The following is an 18,693-nucleotide window of genomic DNA, read 5'->3' on the forward strand; positions in this document are numbered from 1 at the left end:
GTGTCTCTGACACCTCTGCAGGCTCTCCGGGCACCTCATTACTCTTTTTGGGAAGAGAACATTGCAATCCAGTTCCTCTGTCCGCAGAGAGCAGAGCTCATCTTCCCATGCCAGCCCAGTTACCATAAAGCTGGAGCGCAGTTACAGTTTATCTCTCCAGGTGCGTGAGGCACATAACATCGCCACAATAATACAGTTTGTGCTGAAACCATTTACCTTTTCTTTATTCCTTTTAAGATAGTGAAGCCTCAATTTCCTCCCCTTCAAAATATCTCTGGTCTCACAGGAGAGGATGTGGGACAGGCCAGATGGGGACACGGGTCTGGGAAACCTGGAAGTTGGTTCCTCAGTGTCCCAAACCCGGTGACTTCACCTGTGCTCATTTCACCACTGCCTTTTCCATTTTAACTTTAATTCTTGCTGAAGGCAGCACCTGATTCTTACATTTTCAGATCTACCAGGTTTTTCCGCCTTCTGCTGATATTCAGGGGAGATGGGGATGTGGTGTTCTGCAAAATGTCAAGGTCTCTTCCTGGAGAGCTGACAGTATAGGTGTTTTATATGTGCACGGGCTATTGGGATGAGACATTCTTACTCAGAAACATTGGCGGAGACAGACAGCCATTCCTCCTGCCACGGAGAAACAGGCAGGCACTCACTATTGCCAAGCCTTGAAGTATTTGGCATGTTTTCTATTGCCCTAGTTCTGTGGAGTTGTTCCTGAAGTTTTGCAAGTACATGAGAATCTTAGTTCTGGTTTTTTTTTTATTTTAAAAAATTAAAAGGAAGGAATGAATAAAATAAAATAACCTAGCCCTCCTGCTTAAACAGCAGTGGTACAAGAACGTGACTCAGGTGCTTAAAACCAGAAGGCAAATGAAATAACCCCAGTGCACTTCTCAACAGTTTGACAAGTCAACCTTGTGGTGTTGAGGGAGTTTCAGACTTCTCTCTTGGGTTTTGAATATGTGAAGAGTGTGCAGCGTGGCTCGTTTTCCTGAGTGAGGGAATATTTGCAGCTCTAAGGGTTCACACATCTGCAGTGTCCCCTGCAAGCAATAACGAACTGACTAAACCAGTCTCCCCAAATTAGAAGAGCCCTGCGTTTTTCAAATCTCGTTTGCGTTCTAATTTGTGGGTTTTTTGGTTGTTCCTCTTTTCAAGGCTTCCTGGCGAACAGGACGATCTCAGGCTCTTTGGTTGGAAGCAGAAGCAAAGATTTCATGTAAGAACATGATTTGGGGAAGTGGAGCTTTGACATTTCCATAGTTATGTCATCTAGCATCAGACTTCCCCGTGAGCCAACGGCACCGCTTACACAGAGATGAACGTAATTATTCACGGAGGGGCCCTGTTCGGCTTCGCGTTCCCTGGCTGGTCTGCAGCGGAGAGCGACGGGCTCTGCAGTCTCTGTCCTCCCGCAGGCTCGCGGGGACACACCAGGCTTGCGGGCACCTGCCCTCACACTTTCCCCTTGGTGGTGTGGCAGCCGGGGAGGCACGTGTTCCCGAACCCGCCGCTGGATCCGGAGGCGCACGCTCGCGCCTCCGCGTTGCCTGAGCGGAGGGACACGTGCAGTCAGACTCCCACAACAGAAAGGTTTCCAATAAAGCTGAAACACAGAGGTATTGTTTGTCCAACCGCTGGCAAATGCACAGAGCCTTTGTGTGGGTCCTGAAAGCCTTGGCGCTTTATTCTCTGCAGACTGAATAGCAGCCGCGGGTAATAATAACACAAGATTAAAAAAGCCAACATTATAGGGGCATTTACAACCCGCTGAGAGAGTGAAATCTCAGCAAGGCTGAGCTGTGTCTCTAGTGATCCTACGTTTTTACTGCTTGATACGGAAATGATGGGCAGCTCTGGAGAAACGGCCACCGCAGAGCAGATGAAAGGGGAGCGGATTGTCTGTTCGAACGCCGCAGTAAGTAGAGTGGGACAAATGGAAAATCTCTCCGCAAATCAAGCGACCGGCCTGTCCCCCCCCGAGCTGGGTGGGCTGGAGGGTGTCTACGTGTGCTCGCACGCCTGTGTTTCCTTCCCCGGCTGGTTTAAAAGCGAAGGCTAGCCTGGCATCAGCGGGGCCGGCCTCAATTTGCGTAATTCAGAGCCTTGTGCTTGGAGGGCTTTGGTCAGCATCATCCAGGGGTGGTGCCTTGGTAGCTGTCAGAGCCACTCAGGACCACTCCTGTGGGAGAGCGCAGCTGATTGTGGATAAGAGATGGTAGGACTGGCCTTCTGCCTGCAGGAGCAGCCAGTCTTCCCGTGACCTTAAATTTTGGGAGACAATAGATACTGAGCTTTCTGAATGCAAGTCTTGGTTTTAAGTCCTGGTAATGACAACTGCCTTACACAATTTAAACTCAACTGAGCGATACCATCTTACATGTGCAATTTCATTATTTTCAAAACAAAGAAACCCCACCCCACCAAAAAAAAAAAAAAAAAAAAAAAAAAAAAAAAAGAAAAAACCCCAGAAGACTTTTTTAAGGGGCAGTTCCTTATCTTAAAAGTCAAGTCTTGAGTTCAGTGCTGGTTCTAACAGTTCTTTAACATAAATGTCTTACAAAGTTCTTCGTGCACATACAGCTATCTGAACAGCTTTGGAAGACCCAGGTTTCCTCTACACACACGTAGAAGTTGTATTTGCTAAGCCAGAGATAGAGTACCAGCGCATAGCAGCGTCCTCTCGGGGTATGCCTAGGCTGCAGAATAACGATGTCCTAAGCCAGCCCAAACCTTGCAGCTTGGGCACGACCAGCAGGCTGACCCTGCTGGGCTCTGCGGTACCTACCCACCTGTGCAGACAGGTTTTGCAGCTCTCTGCTCTTTGGCAGGTTTCTGAGGCGATGTCTTACAGATGTGACCTTGGTCTTTGGTATTAGCAACGCAGTGAGTGAAATAGTGGGAGGTATTTTAAAGTAATAAAACATGTTTTAATAAGAACATGTGCTACATGGCTGGGGCAGGTGTGGTTTAATGACTGTACTTTTCCTTTCTAAAAACATTCTCTTCCGTTCAAGTGTCGTGCTTGTGCCAGGCAGCGTGGTATGGAAATTGCTGGGCCCTGGGTGCTTGTGTGGGACATCATGGGGATTCAGAAATCCAGACTGCTTCACAGATTCATTTACTTGGATTAATGAATCTGTCCCTGCCTCTGTTTCCCCAAGAGTAATGTGAAGTTACTTACGTCACAGGGATTTATGAGCTCCTTTCTATATTGGCCATTTAGCAGAGAGAGAAATTCAGCTCAGAGGGCCCTGCAGAAGGACGAAGTATTTGAGTCTGTTCTGTTCTAATCCTGGTTACAGAAAATTGGCAAGTTCCTGCTTAAAGTCTCTTTAAACACAAAATATAAATACCCTTTGATTGCTTTTTTTTGTCCTTCTCTTTCTCTCTCCCCTTTTTTTTCTGTCTCTCTCTCCTTCCTTTATGTATTTTGTTCTTATTTTAAATGCTACCTGTCTCAAATTTCAGACTGTTCAGGTTGGGGCCTGAGAGCTGCTCTGCACTGGCACAGACCTGCAGAAGAAGGCTGTGGGCTTGCTTTGTTTCCGCAGGTTGCAACTGTGAAATTAAATGTATGTTAGTGGTAAGGTCTTTGAGGGAAGAGGGTGTAAAGAGGTGTTGAGTGACACTAGAAAAGAATGGTTTAGGACGGGGGAAGAGAGGATGTAGCTAAAACTAAATACGATGCTTGCTTTTTGCCAGAACCTTTGCAGCAGAAGCATGGACGTATTCCCAGTCGACAGCTCCCTCATCTCTTTCCCCCTCCCTTTTCTCTCTCCTCCTCTGGGGCTACTGTTTTAGGATGAGTTGGTTCCAAATAGACAATACTTTTCTAGCAGATAAACGGGCACCTAAGCAGCTGCACTGGTATCTGTCATGAACAGGCATGCTGCACGGTGAGGGAAATTACAAGATGGGACCAGCATCATTTGTCATATTTAAAAAAGAGAAAGCTCCCCCTCCGCTTGAGCAGGGGCCACAAGACAAGTGAACAGCACACTTAGAAACTGTCGCTTTCTTTTCCAGTCTCTTAATATGTTCTCAGATGCTCCCGTTAAACATTCCATCTTTAGGTCCTCTTTGTAAAGGATGTGTTTTAGACAGATGGAAGCAGGTCTTTGTCCTGACACAGATGCAGGACTATAAATTTGCAGCGGAGGAGATGGAAGATAATTATTTAGGAGGCTTTTGTGGCTTATTCCAGCATCTGGTGTTTTACCAGGGTGCCCTCTGAAGAGGGAAAGGGACAGGAAGGAGATGGAGAAATGTTGAGCTTGTTTTTCACTGGGTAAAGGTTTTTAATCTCGAAAGAAGGAATTTATGCGGGAGGAGACATTGACTGAGAAACAAAGATGCATCTCCCAGCATTCGTCATTCTCCCTTTGCCCAGATCCATGGTTCAGGTTGTAGGGCGCCTTATCTGCTGTTCCCCTAATTGCACTGGTTATGTTGGGTGTCGGTGGGCAGCTGCTGGGAACAGATCCGTCCTGCTGCGATACCGCCTGGGACGGCTTCTGCGTCTAGGGCCGAGCATGCACCTCCACGTGGGTTTGCTGCCCGGGGGGGCCTGTGCCTGGGCAGCTGCATGTAATGGAGTGACGGAGCGTCTCTGCGGCCTCCCAGTCTGTCCACAGCTGGTCTGCTCTGGTCTGGGCGTCTGCCCGCAGCGCAGCGGGCAGGGCTCCCCCGCTCCTCCCTTCCTTGGTGTTGGAAAAGGGGAGGGGCACAGTGAAACGTTTAGGGTTTCTCGGGTGACTTCGGAAACCTCTATCTAAGAGGTGTGGTTGAGTCATTTGACTGTCTCGGTTTGGGTCATTAACATTTCAGAACGCCTGGTATTTTCTGTCTGGTTGCCTGAACTTGGGTAGAGGATTGTCTAATCGGGGCTTGGTGCGGGCCAACCAACCAGACGTCTCTTCCTTGTGACCTAATCAGATCTTGCAGCTCCTGGGACCAGATATTTCAAGATACTTAAAGACTGGCAAGAGTTAGGCATGTAATTAATTCTTTAAGATAGGAGACTCAAACACCCGTAAACGCTCAGTCAGCAATAAGCTTCTGGTGCAGAAGAGTTGGAGTGCTGAGTCAAATGGGCTGATTCTGCTGAAAGATACTTCAGTTTCTGGTTTTGTACTTGAGCAGTGGAGGTAGTATCCCAATACAATTTATTTGTTTATTTTAATGTACCTGTAGGCTCTTTTATGTGACCCTAGTCTTTGGGAGATGTTCCACAAAAAGAGGTAGGAGTTACATCCCACGTCTGTCTGCAAACAGACATAAGAATTCCCAGTCCTCCCTTAGCTCTGTCATTGCTGATTTTTGCCTCTTCAGCCAGAAGAAAAGGAGAGACACATCTACACCCGTACGGGTGAGATGAATACGGCTATCACACAAATAAAATTACTGGCTGCCGAATAGCAACAACTTAATGAAAATGTGAACTGTTAAACAAATAAAGCCAGTCAAGCTTATAATACTTCTGCGTGGAATTTCACTGTATCACTGAGCAGAAATAGAATTAGACACAGAAAAAGGGTATCTGGAGACGTCTCTGCCTGCCTCTGTGCTTGGTGTATGAAGCTGGACTAGGCAGGAGTGAGCCTTGCCTTAGATGTGGGTGTGTAACCCCGACCTGGAGAGAGTGTCTCTTCATCCAGTGCAGGAGCCTGCTAAAGCAAGGCACGAGGGGACAAGATAAAGCACTAGATTTCCTCTGAAGCCTAAATGCAAATTGTACAGAGGCACAGATCCTTTGAGAACTGTGTGATTTTTTTGATTTTTTTTTTTTTTTTTTTTTCTGCTGGTGAATAATTATGGTTCCTCTGTGTGGTTGGTAAGTAGCATTACTCTTACGTACAGAAAGGGAAACAGAGATGGGGGTTTATCTACAGCTGCTGGACGAAGTTGGGAGGAGTCTGCTGACAGACCCTAGGGCTCTGGCTCCTGCCCTTCAAGCAGTGCTGACCGTCCTGTCCCTCCTGGGAGAGCTGCAGGCTTCAGGAACCCTGAAATCCCCAGGATGAGAACTAAACAGCCGCTGCTGAGGTCCCATCTCAATGGCACGGTGCGGTAGCTGAGGGCGTGTGAAGTGTTCCCAGCAGCTCTTTGCGCTCTGACCAAGGACTGGACTTCCCTGTGCTTCCATCTTCATGAAAACTCCTGGAGTGAAAGACATGCTCGTTAGAACTAGTGCAGGTTAATAATGTGCTCCAGGATGAGAGCTGGAGAGGCAAAATGCAGGATGTAAAGTTGGGAACAGCTTGGGAAGAAGCCCTGCAGCCACGGAGCTGCTCTGTCTGCCCCCAGACAAAGCACCGTCCCCTCTCCCTGGCTGCGCTTGGCTGTGAGCAGTCGGGGCGAGGGATGGGGCAGGTGGTCCCTGCCCGGTCAGAGGCAGCTGAGGTTGCTCTTTCTGCCTCCTGTCTCTTTTCCTCCACTCCTGCCCCGATGGCATTTCTTCACAGGAAAGCGTGTCTCACCTAGGCTTGGTCTCAGACTTGTGTGGGGTGTTGAAGGTGTGTTGTGTCTGGGTCGTGGGAAGCTTTAAGGCGCTGTGGAATTAGAAATGTTGCAGGAGTTTATATTCTAAGTGTCTTTATCTTTCTGGGTGACCTTGTGAAATTTCCTTGCACCAGATCTGTATCTTGCAGTCCTGCTGCCTTTATCTAATTTGTTTTCTTGTGTATGTTACTGACATCCAGTGAAGTGTAATTTGTTTGAGAAGTGGCACTTATAACAAGGATCCTGCTAGTAATCCCTGCATTGAATCCCTATCTACACAATGTTCCAGGAATAATTAAAGTCACAAACTTCAATCTTGAGGGATGCACAAGGGAAACCTATCCTGAAATGAGGCTTGGCATGTCTGACTTTTCTACTTCCAGCGCTTTTTAACAGCAGGATTTGCTATTTTTGTTTCAGGACTGAAGTAGATTTAAGTGGAGGTCTGACATCCTGAATTTCCATGTCCTAACAACAGTGTTCATCAGTCAGTATTCTTACTGTATCCTTTCTCTACCCCTTCTTTCTATTAATTTTCCTCAATAGTCCACAGGGATCATTTGCCAGCCTGATTCAAATTCCTGCACTTCCCTGGCGTCTTGTTTTATAACATCTTGCATCATGTACTTTCCATTTCTGTAATCCATTTAATCCAAAATACTGGAATGGCTTTGCAGGTATTTATTGCATTTCTTTCTTCCTTGTGTTAGGAGGTAACAGGTCATTTATACAACTTAATCCAAAGTCTCTTGGCTTCTGGGATTATTTTTTTCCTTTTATTTTCCTGTTGATTATCCTGGAGGCTGGTAGCAAGAGCAGGAGTGAGAGTATAGAGAAGTTTAATTTATTTGTGTATCCTGCTTTCATCACGCTGTGCTCAGAGCATGGCTTGGGAGTTTAGCAGTTAAATCCCTGCAGCCGATGTCCCCCAGCAATAACATTACTGTTGCCTGTCCTTAATTTTTGGAAGCATTGGGCTTAGGATTTGAAATAATGAAATGCTGTTGCATCAGTAAGTGGTTTTCCATTCCTTTTGGCTCTGGAAACGGATATTCACAGTTGGGTGAAGTTCATTTTAATCCTCACAAAACCAGAGCTGGATTTGTACAAGTTGTCGTTGTTCTGCTTTAGAAACACTCTGTGCTTTCTGGATCCCTTTATCCCTCCCGGGGGCTAATCCACGAGCTTGTGAATCACTTGGGGTGACTCCAGTTGCAGGATGGGGGGGGGGCATCCAGCGTTATCTCCTCTTCCTCCTGCATTGCCTTCTCTCGCTTGTTCCAGAAAGGCAGGGTACTGTTTGCAGTGTACGCTTTCTGATGTGTATAGATAGTGAGATGTAATTATCTTCCCCTGAGGTAGAGTCATTATGCTGTCTGTAAAGAGAGAGGGTCACAGTCCTAATAGGAAATGATTTTAAAGCAATCTTGACCAAGTCTAGTGGAGCCATTTCAGACCACTTAAATCTCAGCCAGTCCTTCACAGCACTTGTGATATGTCCACTTTATGCGGTGAGAGGAGTGGGACTAACACTTGTCGAGGGATAAAGAAAATCCGGGATAAACTGCGGTGTGGGCTTTGGGCACACGCCGTGTGCTGCCCCAGCGAAGCGCCAGCAGAGCCCAGTCTTGAACATCATTGATACTGATTTGGAAAAATGCAAAGCACTTGCAAAAGCAATAAGCCAGGAGTCGTGAAATCCACCACCTTGGGCTTCCTGTGCTACAAAAGCTGCCCCTGTGCCCCCAGGCTCGATTCCTGAGAGGCGAGAGGATCCTTCGTTTCCCAGGCAGGCGGGTGGGCAGGTGCTGGCACAGTCCCCAGACAGAGCCACATCGCCAGTGGATGTGCTACCGGTTTACCTGGGAAGTTCGGGCTTCAAACATGCCCTGACATAGGAGTCGGATTTGGTCAGAGGTTGTTGAACAGTAAATACTGTTTTGTGTTACAAGGCGTCAGAGGAAGACAGACTTCAGCATGCTTTGGCATGTGGCAGAGTTGTGGTCAGGAGCAAGGCGAGGAGAAAGACTTGGGCAGAGCTGCTGGAAGGTGGCAGCCAGCACCTGTAGGTCATACCGGGGGGCACTGGCAGGTCTGTTGGGACCAGCCCAGGACTGAAAAGCAGACACCGCTTCACACAAGTGATTGTTCTGTATTTCAGCCCTTTATGGAAGCACAACAGCCAGAGCTGTGCAGGTTAGCAGAGCTCTAAGCTAGTACCCAGGAGAGCAAGAATAACTAGTAGTGAAATGCTCCATGTCTGATTTTCATCCTTTGAGCTCCTCTGTAATGTTATTGGAAAACAAAAATTGTTTAAATAATGGAGCAGACCCGATGAAATTGTGCAGTGATGCAGAAGGGGTGAGGAAGGGTTATTTCCTTTTCTTTCCATTACTTTTCTCCTCCCGCCTTGCCTCCCAAACGTGGGTGGAATCTGCGTGTCAGGCGCTAGCAACATCAGCCTGGCCTGGTGGCTTTTCTTAATGGTGAGAATGAGATTAAATGCAATTAACATTGATTGAACAAAAACTGCCCTCAGTTTGTATGCCGATTAATTAACAGCCATCCTTTCAGCAGTGACCCTTTGTAGAGTGGTGTTTGTTCCTCCTGGCCCCGGTGTTTTCTAGCACACGTCCAAAATGAAAAGCACTGAGCGTGTTCCCTACTGCGATGTCGGGGGCTACCAGCTCAGCGGGGGGACGCAGCCCCCCAACCGGGATGGTTTTTTGTGCAGTCTAGTAACTGCAGAGCTGCTCAGTCAGTGGCAAAACATTTCCTGTTAAGCAAGGCTAATGACAGGAGCTCTCTGCGAGTTAGAACAATGATCAGAACAATTGTCTGGAGAAAATCAATGTTAGAATGCATGAACAAACAGGTGAGTCTCAGAACGGCTGGAGATAAGTTGTGCCAGTAAATAACTTCATATTTGGGCGATGTAGAGCAATGGGGAGGTGTCAAGGCAGAGCAAAGCCAGCAGCGTGTCGGCTCTTGTGAGTCAGAGGAGAGTGAGGAGGGGGGAGAGGAAACCAGAAAGGCTGTTTCTGTTCCTTGCACTCTCTCGGTGGGGTCTGTAAACCGGGGGACTTCCACGTGAAAGCACTTTCTGGGGTGTTCTGACAATGCGCCTGGTGAGTTTTTGAAAGGCATCTTTTCTGCTGTCAAGGCAGCTTTGAAGGCACCATCTGGGGAAGTAGCCAAGAAGTCATTGGGTGAACTTCTCTGCTTTGCAAAGCTATTAACACCAGCACAGAGAAGAGGGAAAACAAAACTCTCTTCATAGCATTTTGAATTAATGTTTTTTTGTTGCTGCCAGGCATACTCCTGCCCCTCCTTATTCCAAACCCAAGGACAGCAACTGTTGGACTCCTGAAGGATGAGAGAGACAGAGAGGCTTTTCTGTGCAATGACTATATGGCACAGAAGTGCTGTGATCCATTAGTCAGCACAGCTGCTCCACAAAATAGCCAATACCCGGAATGTAACAGAACAAATTGCACATAACCAAAAAATACCTACAGCATACATCAAGCCAAAGTGACTCAAATGTCCCTTGCAGCGCTCTGGGGTGCTAATAGCCCCGCAACAAATGCCTTAGCCAGTGGCAAGGCCTTGAGCACCCATCTTGGGACAGGTCAGGAGTTTTGTATTTTGTCGGTGCCTCTTTCCAGACTAACTGAGATGAAAAAGTTGTGCGGTCACGTTACTGAAGTCTGCTGTGTGCCAACAGGTATTCTGGCTTTGAGAGCTGCCTGCACACGGCAGGGAACTAGGAACTGTGGAGATTAATTTCTACTTCGTCACTGACACTCCAAACGCACCGAGTCATTTATCATGGGGATCTGCTTTCTGATTTCTTCATAGCTACACAGTGCCCATATGTGTGAGCGCTGTGGTGCAACTGCTTAAAGGAATATTAGAACAAAGGTAAGGCACTCGCTGGAGGAAACTTGCAGAGTTTACCCTGGGAGACTAAAGGCTGGTTGAATAAATATGTCTTAGCACAGCTGAGGCTTGGCAAACAGCATTTCTGGCAAACGCTGAGGGAGGAAGTTCTTGGGGTCTGGGCTTTCAAAGAGGAAGATTCCTCCACTGGCTGCGAGCCTCCGGCGGGGCCGGGAGCCACGGCGCGGAGCTGGCCAGCGACGGCGGGAGGCGGGGAGGATGCTGCAGGCTCGCCAGGCAGCCCCGAGCTCCTGCGCCGGCATGCAGCTGACAGGGAAGGACCAGGAGGAAGACGAGAGCGATGCATTAGAAAATCTTGCTGAGACTTTCTTGCCCCGATGCTGGTACCAGGGCCTCAGCTCTCTGTGGCGGGAGAAGGACCGTGTTGGGCGTTGACTGAACGCAGCAGGGGTGAGGTGTGTGGAACGGATCTACTTGCAGAGCTCGACCCTTTCTCCTCACTCAACTGGAACCAGAACTGGAAAGCTACTGGCTTCCCCACCCGTGCTGTGAAGTGATGGGCTGTGTCAGCTGAGCCGCCCGCGGGTTTGACCGCTCTTGGTTCCCAAGCGAGGTCTCGGGCTGACGGGCCACCATGGGTTAGTGGCTTAAGGTCCCGCTTGCCAGGCGGGGCGTGGAGGGGAGTGCTGCGTGCCCTCCAGCTGGATTTGCTGTCAGGACTGAACAGATGGACAGTCTGTTTTGTGCTGCAGCCACAGCTGTGAGGAATTGCCTTGGTACGGCCCCTTGTGTGGACACTGTGTTCTTGTGTAGAGGCGCTGGGCGGGAGCTCACTGAGACTGGAACCTGGTGCCTGCCCGGCATCGCCTTGGCCGTGGCATTAAAAATAATCTACTCTCTCTGTGCAAGAAGGGCACTGTCCCTTCTCGTTAGAGTGACTGTGCAGTGCCCTCTCCAAGGCTGCTTGTTTCCCGAGTTGCTGTTCTGCTGAGACTGCAGCAGAGACCAGCTAATGCCAACCGTGGGGCACTTACTTTGTTATGAAGCACCAAAGTTCTTCAGGCTGAGCCTCGACTCAATCCATTGGGAGTATCCTGTCGTGTGGGAGCAGCTTGTGATTGCATATGCAACTTGTCTGGTGCGTGTGCAATGATGAGGGCATGTCAGAGAGGAAAGGTTTTTCCTTCCCTTTCCTGGCTCCTTCTGCTCAAGGTAAGTGCTGTAGCAACCTGGCAGCATCTTGCAGGGAGGATTCCAGGCTGGAAGGAAATGAAGGGGTGTCAAACCTGTATTGGCGTGGTTTCACTGGTAGGTGGAATTAAAAAGCTGGTGTCAATGGTTAGCTTAGCAAAGAGTGGGTTTAGTCTTAGAGATACGGTGCCCTTCCGTGCTGCACGCGAGGCATGGAACTGATGCAACTGTGCTTTTAAGTAGTTAGCCACAGGTTTATAAACTGATGGCCTGGGAACAGTGGAAACAATTCTGCGTGTCTTCGAACAAGCGTAGACCGGTATGATGGGCGAACACACCCCGAGGCCTGCAGAGCTCGTCCTGTGCAGCGTCCAAGGGGAGGTGGCGGAGGCCGCCTCTGGCCTCCGGCGTTGGTAGCCCACGAGCCCTCCTGCGCTGCACGGCACGTTCTGCAGAGGATGGAGGAGCAGAGGTTCACAGCCAGAGACTGCACTCCGGTGTCACCTCCTTTGTACATGGAACCTCAGCGGCGTTGGAGGGCTCAGGGTGGCGGTGGCCTGCGCTGGCCTGGCCAATGCTGCGAGATCTGGATTGGCACGGGAGCAGGAAGCTCTGAAACAGGTGGGAAAGCCTTCCCTCTGCGCAGGCAGTGGGCACTAGGGGTGCTCCGGTTCCCCAGGAACGCCAGCGCTGATATCTTCATGAGGGAGGGACGCTAGTTTCTTCATCCAGCACAGGCTGCTCTCAGATGCAACAGTGTCAGGCCACTGTTGGGAGCAGCGTGGGCTGGTGGACGTATTGCTCTCAGAGGCTTCCCTCAGGAAACCCCTGGCAGCCCGTCGGTTCTGGGTCCCGTGCTCACTGCGCAGAAGATTTTGGGGAAGGTTAGTCATCCAGAGCGAGATAGAACCTGATGCTTTTGCACGAGGAATGTTAGTGAGTCTCCAGCTTGATGCGTCCCCGGTATGCGGGTAGGTTAGGCTGGAAAAAATTGATTGAGGTTAAGTGCTGGCTGGGTGCATTTTCTCCTGAAATGAGTAAAAATGTGTAGTTATGATTTTGAACATGGAATTATGTAACCGTGATGTTCTTTAAAATGACTCTAAAGAAAAAGGTTTCACTATCTTCCATAGGGGTTAACCACAGAGTGGCCACATCAGTGGCTTTTTCACAAAATGTAGCGTTCCTCGACACTCCACTGAAGTGTTACAGTGTGAATACAGCAAATTACTTTATTGCAAAATTGATTGCGAGCTGCTGCTGCTTTGCTCATTACAATTTGTGAGAGTGCTATTGGAGTTTTTAAAATGTATTGCTCTGTGCAAAACTTTTAAGTCACTAATGATGAGAAAAATTACCTGGGAAATTAGAGCCAGTCGAGTAATATTGATGGTTCATTTGTCGGATTTCTGGATAAGCTTTGTCTAAATAATTTGGCAAACAATTTTCTCTTTATTCTTGAGTCCTTTGAAGCTTTTCCAATTCATTGTTGTTAGAGATGGGGCTGTCTTTGGAGATGCATGGTCAGCGTAGACTGAATACACTGCAGGCGTTAGGCAGCAAGTACCGGGCTGCTACGCGGGAGTAGCCCAAATGGCATCCTCACCTTCTGAGAGATAGCGCCAAGTGTGCTAGCGTCCTTGCTTTGTGATGTTCTGCTTTCTGGTTCGCATTCCAGGAAGCACAGCTTCTCTCCTCAGAAGGACTAATGTCTAGGGTTAGAACCGAGCTCGGATCCAGCCGCAGTGAAGCAGGGTGGTGAGACCACGTGCAGCTGCCTGTTCAGTCACTTTTCCCTAGCTGGCTCTCGCAGAGCCCTCCAGACACGGGTGAGTTCTGTCCACCCTCTGAAATGGAACTGCACCTTTCCAGATTGTGAGGAGAAAGCAGCGTGTTGGTGGGCTCCCCCGCTGCGACGCTGCTGCGGGTGTGGCTGCACCAGCAGTTGTTGATCCGGGGAGCACGGTACCTGAAGTAGGGTCCAACATCAACACCCCGGATCCTCAGGGGTAGAGGTGCTCTAGGTGCTGCCAGGTGTGCTCTCCACTGCTGGGGCATTGTTGGTTTGGTTTCTTCGACTTTGTAGGAGTGATAAGATAAAAACAGGAAGAGACCACAGCAGGCTCTGCAGTCTCCATCCTAAAAAGGTCAAAAGCCTCCTGTTTATTCTATCCCTCGGAAGTCCACGGCTCATGCACAGATACCTGTGGGATCTGAGGATGGATCCATTAGAAAACAGGAGGTTGCTGTGGGAACAAAGCAGACTTGATGTTGCTTTGAATTTTAGGAGGCTTTGGGTCTTAATAGGATAAAGTCTGTCAGACGTGTCAGGAGTTAGGGCAGTCTCCGAGTCCTGCTCTTCCTCTCCCCTCTCTAGTGCTCGCTCTTGCGTTGATCCTCTTCCAGGAGGAGGGGATGGCCTGTACACGTTTGGTGGCAGCTGATCAAAGCGCTTCCCTGTCCTGCTGAGGCTGGGACGTGGCGTGGAGCTGCGCGGACTCCTGCGACGCAGCTCCTCCGAGGCTTCCCTGGGAGCATGGCCTCTCTCTCCCCTAGGCCCTCGCGTCTGTAAAGCCTAATCACGTGCAACTGACCCTGTATCCTTGTTCACAGAACCAGTCTCACCTTTGGTATCATGACCTGGTGTCTTGTTTCTGTGGTCCTCTGTCCCCTTGAGTGTCCTGTGTTTTACAGGAGGTGAAACCTGTGGGATTTTCACCCTGCCAACATTACTCCTTCTTTTCTGAAGGAAACAGTTGCGTGTCCACAGCTGCATAACTAACTTGCTGCCTTTTCCTTTGTCTCCTTTTTCCTTCAGGAGCTGTTAGTTAATTCTAGATAAACATCAGCCACCAAAGAGCAGAGGACAGGGACCACAGATGCCCTTGGAAGCCCCAGCATCCTTCTGGATAGACACTGACCAAAACCGGTGCCTTCTGCCCTTCGCGGTCCAAGACAACGACATGATTCCTCGTCTGATTTCTGCATGTATCGGTCTCAGCGGATGTTCCTGGAGTTAGGAGGAGGGTCCTGGGAGAGGGGGGGATGCTATTGCTTCCTTTTTTGTTGTATTCCAGTGTAAAGAATCATACTGACCCCAGGTGCTTCCAGCACAACTTGTAGCTTGGAGGTTCGCTCAGCACGAGCCTGGTTCACCCTGTGCTAGCTTTGGTTTCACCAGTCCACATCTGAGTTTCAAGAGCTGTTATCTTTGTCCGTTTGCTCTGGGGAAAGGGGTCCAAAGCCTTTGGAAGTAACCCTGACCAGCTTGTTAGGATTAATTGTTCCTAGCCCGCTCCCATTGGTTACACCAGTGGGCCTTTTCCTCCCTTCCAAGGCTCCCTCCTCAACAATAAAGTGTTTAATGGTCGCTGTGTGCTGTCAGATACTTCGAGTCCCATGAGTTTGTAAATTGCTGTTTTCTGCCTCCTACCTATGCCAACAAAAACTCCAAACAAGTGCGAGGAATAGAAGTATTTCAAGTCACAGTTTATAAATCACAAAACTTGTTAGTTTTGATCCTGGACTGAATGACTTTGGCTTATTTGAAAATACTTGGAAGAGTGCAGAGTCCTGGCTGAGGGGAACTGGTGTTGGTGAATCATGCTGAAAAAACCTTTGCAGAGCCCAAGTTATCTTCCTTTGCACCAGCTCTCGTGTGCAGTTAGTTCCTGCTTTGTCTGCCTTTCAGCCCGGAGTGCGGAGCCGAGGGCCGTGGGAGCTGGGTGCCTCTGGCATTTTGTCCTCGCAGAGGTTTGCAGAGGACCCACCACCAAACCCGGGGAGCAGGTCTGGCTTGGTAACGCCGGCTAAAGCTGCTCCTCTGGCAGCGTTTGCTGCTCGTGTGTCTGTATCTGACAGTTTCTGAAGAATGTGAACATGGATTTTTGGAGGTCATGTCAGAGTTTAATGCAGTGTTTATGAAAACGAATGAGGAGGGCAGAGAATTGTTTTCTGTGTTATACTCTGCTTCGTCTCTTTTTCTTTAGGCAGCAACTTAGTGCTTTACATCTTCATTAAAGCAACACGATCCTTTCCTTCTTGTGGAGAGCTGATGCCACAACGCTCTTCCTCAGAAGTGATGTTTGCTTCTCCGTGGTTCATCTCTTAGTCTCAGATCTGGCAAAAATTCCAGCTTTTTATCACTGTGCAGGTCAAACTTGCCGTCCCCGAGGGAGGAAGGGCAAGTTTCCCAAACCAAAGTAGGACACTTGGTGCCCTCGGATCTGTGTGTAGCAGTGCTGGGTGAGCTTTTGCTGCTGCTGCTTGGGACAGCCAGGTTCTACAGCGCTGCGAACCTTCCAACTCTGCACGCACCTGGGGCTGTCCCTGATTAGATTTTATATTATTGCTGGTCTGAAGAGAAAAGTACCTATTTTGTCTCTTCCTCATTTTCCTCTTGCCCCTATCCAGTGTTTCTTTGGCATGAGTAATTTGCATGCCATTATCTCAGCTGCCCTAAATTGGGGGGAGACTGTGATGCCAGGGCTGATTATTTGGCGGCACTGGACAATTTTCTCTGTTAGGCAACTGTAATACATTTTCATGTTCTTTTATAATGAGCTTTATTTACCAAATTGGCAATTCCTCTGTTGAGAAATAACTGATTACAGCATTCAGGGAGTTGCTGTCATCTCAAGATATGCAGGTGTCTGTGGAACATAAACAGATGTGATCATTCAGACGGTGAACTCAATTGATAGAGGGTAGGGGGAAAAAAAACAGCCATAAAATCATAAATGTAACGTCTTCAGCCAGTGTTGGCCAGGTGCACTGCTGCTGTTTCGCAGCCCAGCAAGGACAAAGCGGCGCTCTAAGGCCATCCAGTACCTCCAGATGAGGGACTGCTTGCTTATTAGCTGAAAATACCCCTCTTGCCTGTCATCACAGTTCAGTCCTGCCTTGCCTGACTCTCAGCCTCTGGTAGTCTCCGAGGACAGACGTTACTTCATCATGTAGCCTTGAAGTGGGAAACTCCTCTGTCCTGCCGTGTTGGGTTTGATTTTTAGCTTGCTCTGTGATGAATGTCTACAAACTTCTTGGCGATGGTGTGTGTGGGGACTGTGGTCCCATCTGCCTCTCAGGCAGCCCCTTGCCTTTAGTGTTTCCCGGTGCCCAGGAGCAGTTTGTTGCTGCCGTTGCCCTAATCATCAGCTCAGGTATCTCAGCCTGGGGAAAGAAAAAGATGAGAAGAGACGTTGCTGGGAAATTGCTGAAGATGAAGTTCAGTTTGCAGAGCCTTGGCTGCCGTCTGAGTAAAAAATGTGCAGGTAACATAGCTTCTCAAGTGAGTGTTTTCTCTCCCAATCTTTGCTGCTCCTGTACCGCTGAGCCCTTGAAAGGAAGGAAGAAGCCCTGCATCTTCTCTTAGGCTCCGTCTCCTTACGTTTCTCCTTGACTGCTTGTTGGCTATTCAGAGCATGAATTTTTGTTCATGCAAGATTGTGACAGCAGGTGTCAGTTACGCTCCAAAGTGGCAGAGATCATTATTCCTGGAGCCTGGCGTCCAGTGCTCAATAGATGTCCTTATCACACAGCTACCATCGCAGCTGGCGTTAATGGGCAACCAGGACAGCAGCATAAACAAGGTCTGAATCTATTGTAGAAGCTGAATTGGAGGCAGTTTCCTCCAAAGGCCAGGCTGAGGTAGGGTAGGGGCAGCAGCTGTGCTGCTGGTAAAAGGGAGCTCGCTGGTATCGGGGAATAGCTGTGACTAGAACCAAACCTGCCCGGTGCTGGGTGCCGGTCAGGGCGGTCCTGGGGGTCCATTTGGGCTGCCTGGTTATGGCAGTTCTGCTGTGCGAAGTGGGTCGGTTTTGGGTACAAATGCAGCCGGTAATTCGGGTGCAACGTGTGCAGCTGCAGTAGGTGCGTGTGACGGCGCAGCCTTGCGGAGTGCCCGCTTGGCAAGTCTGAATTGTTTTAAAGCTGGCCGGATGAATGGAAGGAACAACCTTTCTATTCATGAATAATTTTAGTGTTGCAGGAAGGAAAAAGAACAAACCCAACGAAGTTAGAGAAGGTACAGCAAATAACAACACAGAAATTTTCCAGTAGGCTTCAACAGCTTTTAAAATAAAACGTTCAACAAGCACTTTGAGATTCCAGCGTGCAAGAACATCCTGGGCTCTCTGAGCGCCAAATTTGTGATCTTGCATAAAAACACAACCCATTGCCTCCCGTTGTTAATATTTCACACTCGGCTTTGCAAGATGCTTTATCTAATATCCTCTCTGCATTCAGGCTTCTACCAACTCTGCCTTGTCCATAACGGGGGAGGCTGGAGGAGGGAGGCAATTGCCGAGCGCATCTGTAATCTATGTGGGAGGGTTTTGTGTAGCTGTAGGGGAAGAGTAAGTCTCATTTCCTATTTTATAGTCTGCTGAATCCTGTGATCTCATGCTGTGTGCTCCTTTTCCAAGCAGAATTTTTCAATTTGTCTTTCAAGTTGTTGTTGTGGTTTTTTTTTTATTTTTTATTTCCAAACTGGTTAAAAGTGTTTGTCTGTAGCTTGTTGATAAATTGTTTATGTCTGATTCCCTAAAACGCCTCATTGCCAGTCCTGTACGCCTCTCAGGACCATGTTGTTGTCTTTGCCAGGTGACTTGGTCTTTTGGGGTTAGCAGCAGTGTAGGTACAAGGACTCTCCACTGGTTCCCTCCCACTCCCTCTAAGATTTGCTGTAACTGGGTGTACCTGGATAAAATTCAGCCTACAACTGCAGCAGCTCTTTTGGCCACCCCGGGCAGCCGTGTCACCCAGCACTGTGGAGTTTATCAGCCTTTTTTCAGAAACCCACGGGAGCCTGAAGTGCCATCAGAGTCCTGCAGGCTCGCAGCCCCCCACCCGCTCCCTTTCTCTTTTATCCTTGGAGAAGGTGGGTGGGATATTCCTCAACTACCCGCCTGCCCTCCTTATCTCTCAGCCTTATCACGCTGCTCTTGGGGAGTGTGGTGACTCCTCCCAGGCCGATGCCTTGGGAGAGCGAAGGGTGATGCAGACTGAAGCAGCTGGCCTGGACCAGCAGTCCCCCTCGTGCTGAGGTTGTTGGGGGAGGCGATGACCCCCCTCCATCTCCCCCCCCCCCAG

The 18,693-nt window shown here is 49.0% G+C and overlaps 1 protein-coding gene across 2 annotated transcripts in view; it reads left to right on the forward strand.

Annotated features, from left to right (window-relative positions):
- The window catches only part of CHCHD6 (coiled-coil-helix-coiled-coil-helix domain containing 6), a 113,220-nt gene extending 98,243 nt beyond the window's left edge, over positions 1-14,977 (forward strand). For both annotated transcript variants that reach the window (XM_026857506.1, XM_026857509.1), the window contains one exon: positions 14,423-14,977. In XM_026857506.1, the coding sequence (XP_026713307.1) occupies positions 14,423-14,446 (24 nt within the window). In that variant the 3' untranslated portion in view covers positions 14,447-14,977. The remainder of the gene's footprint in view (positions 1-14,422) is intronic.
- The last annotated feature ends 3,716 nt before the right edge of the window (positions 14,978-18,693 follow it).

This window comes from Athene cunicularia (assembly GCF_003259725.1).
Source record: "Athene cunicularia isolate RWA chromosome 12 unlocalized genomic scaffold, athCun1 chr12_part1, whole genome shotgun sequence".
In the NCBI taxonomy this organism is placed as follows: Eukaryota; Metazoa; Chordata; class Aves; order Strigiformes; family Strigidae; genus Athene; species Athene cunicularia.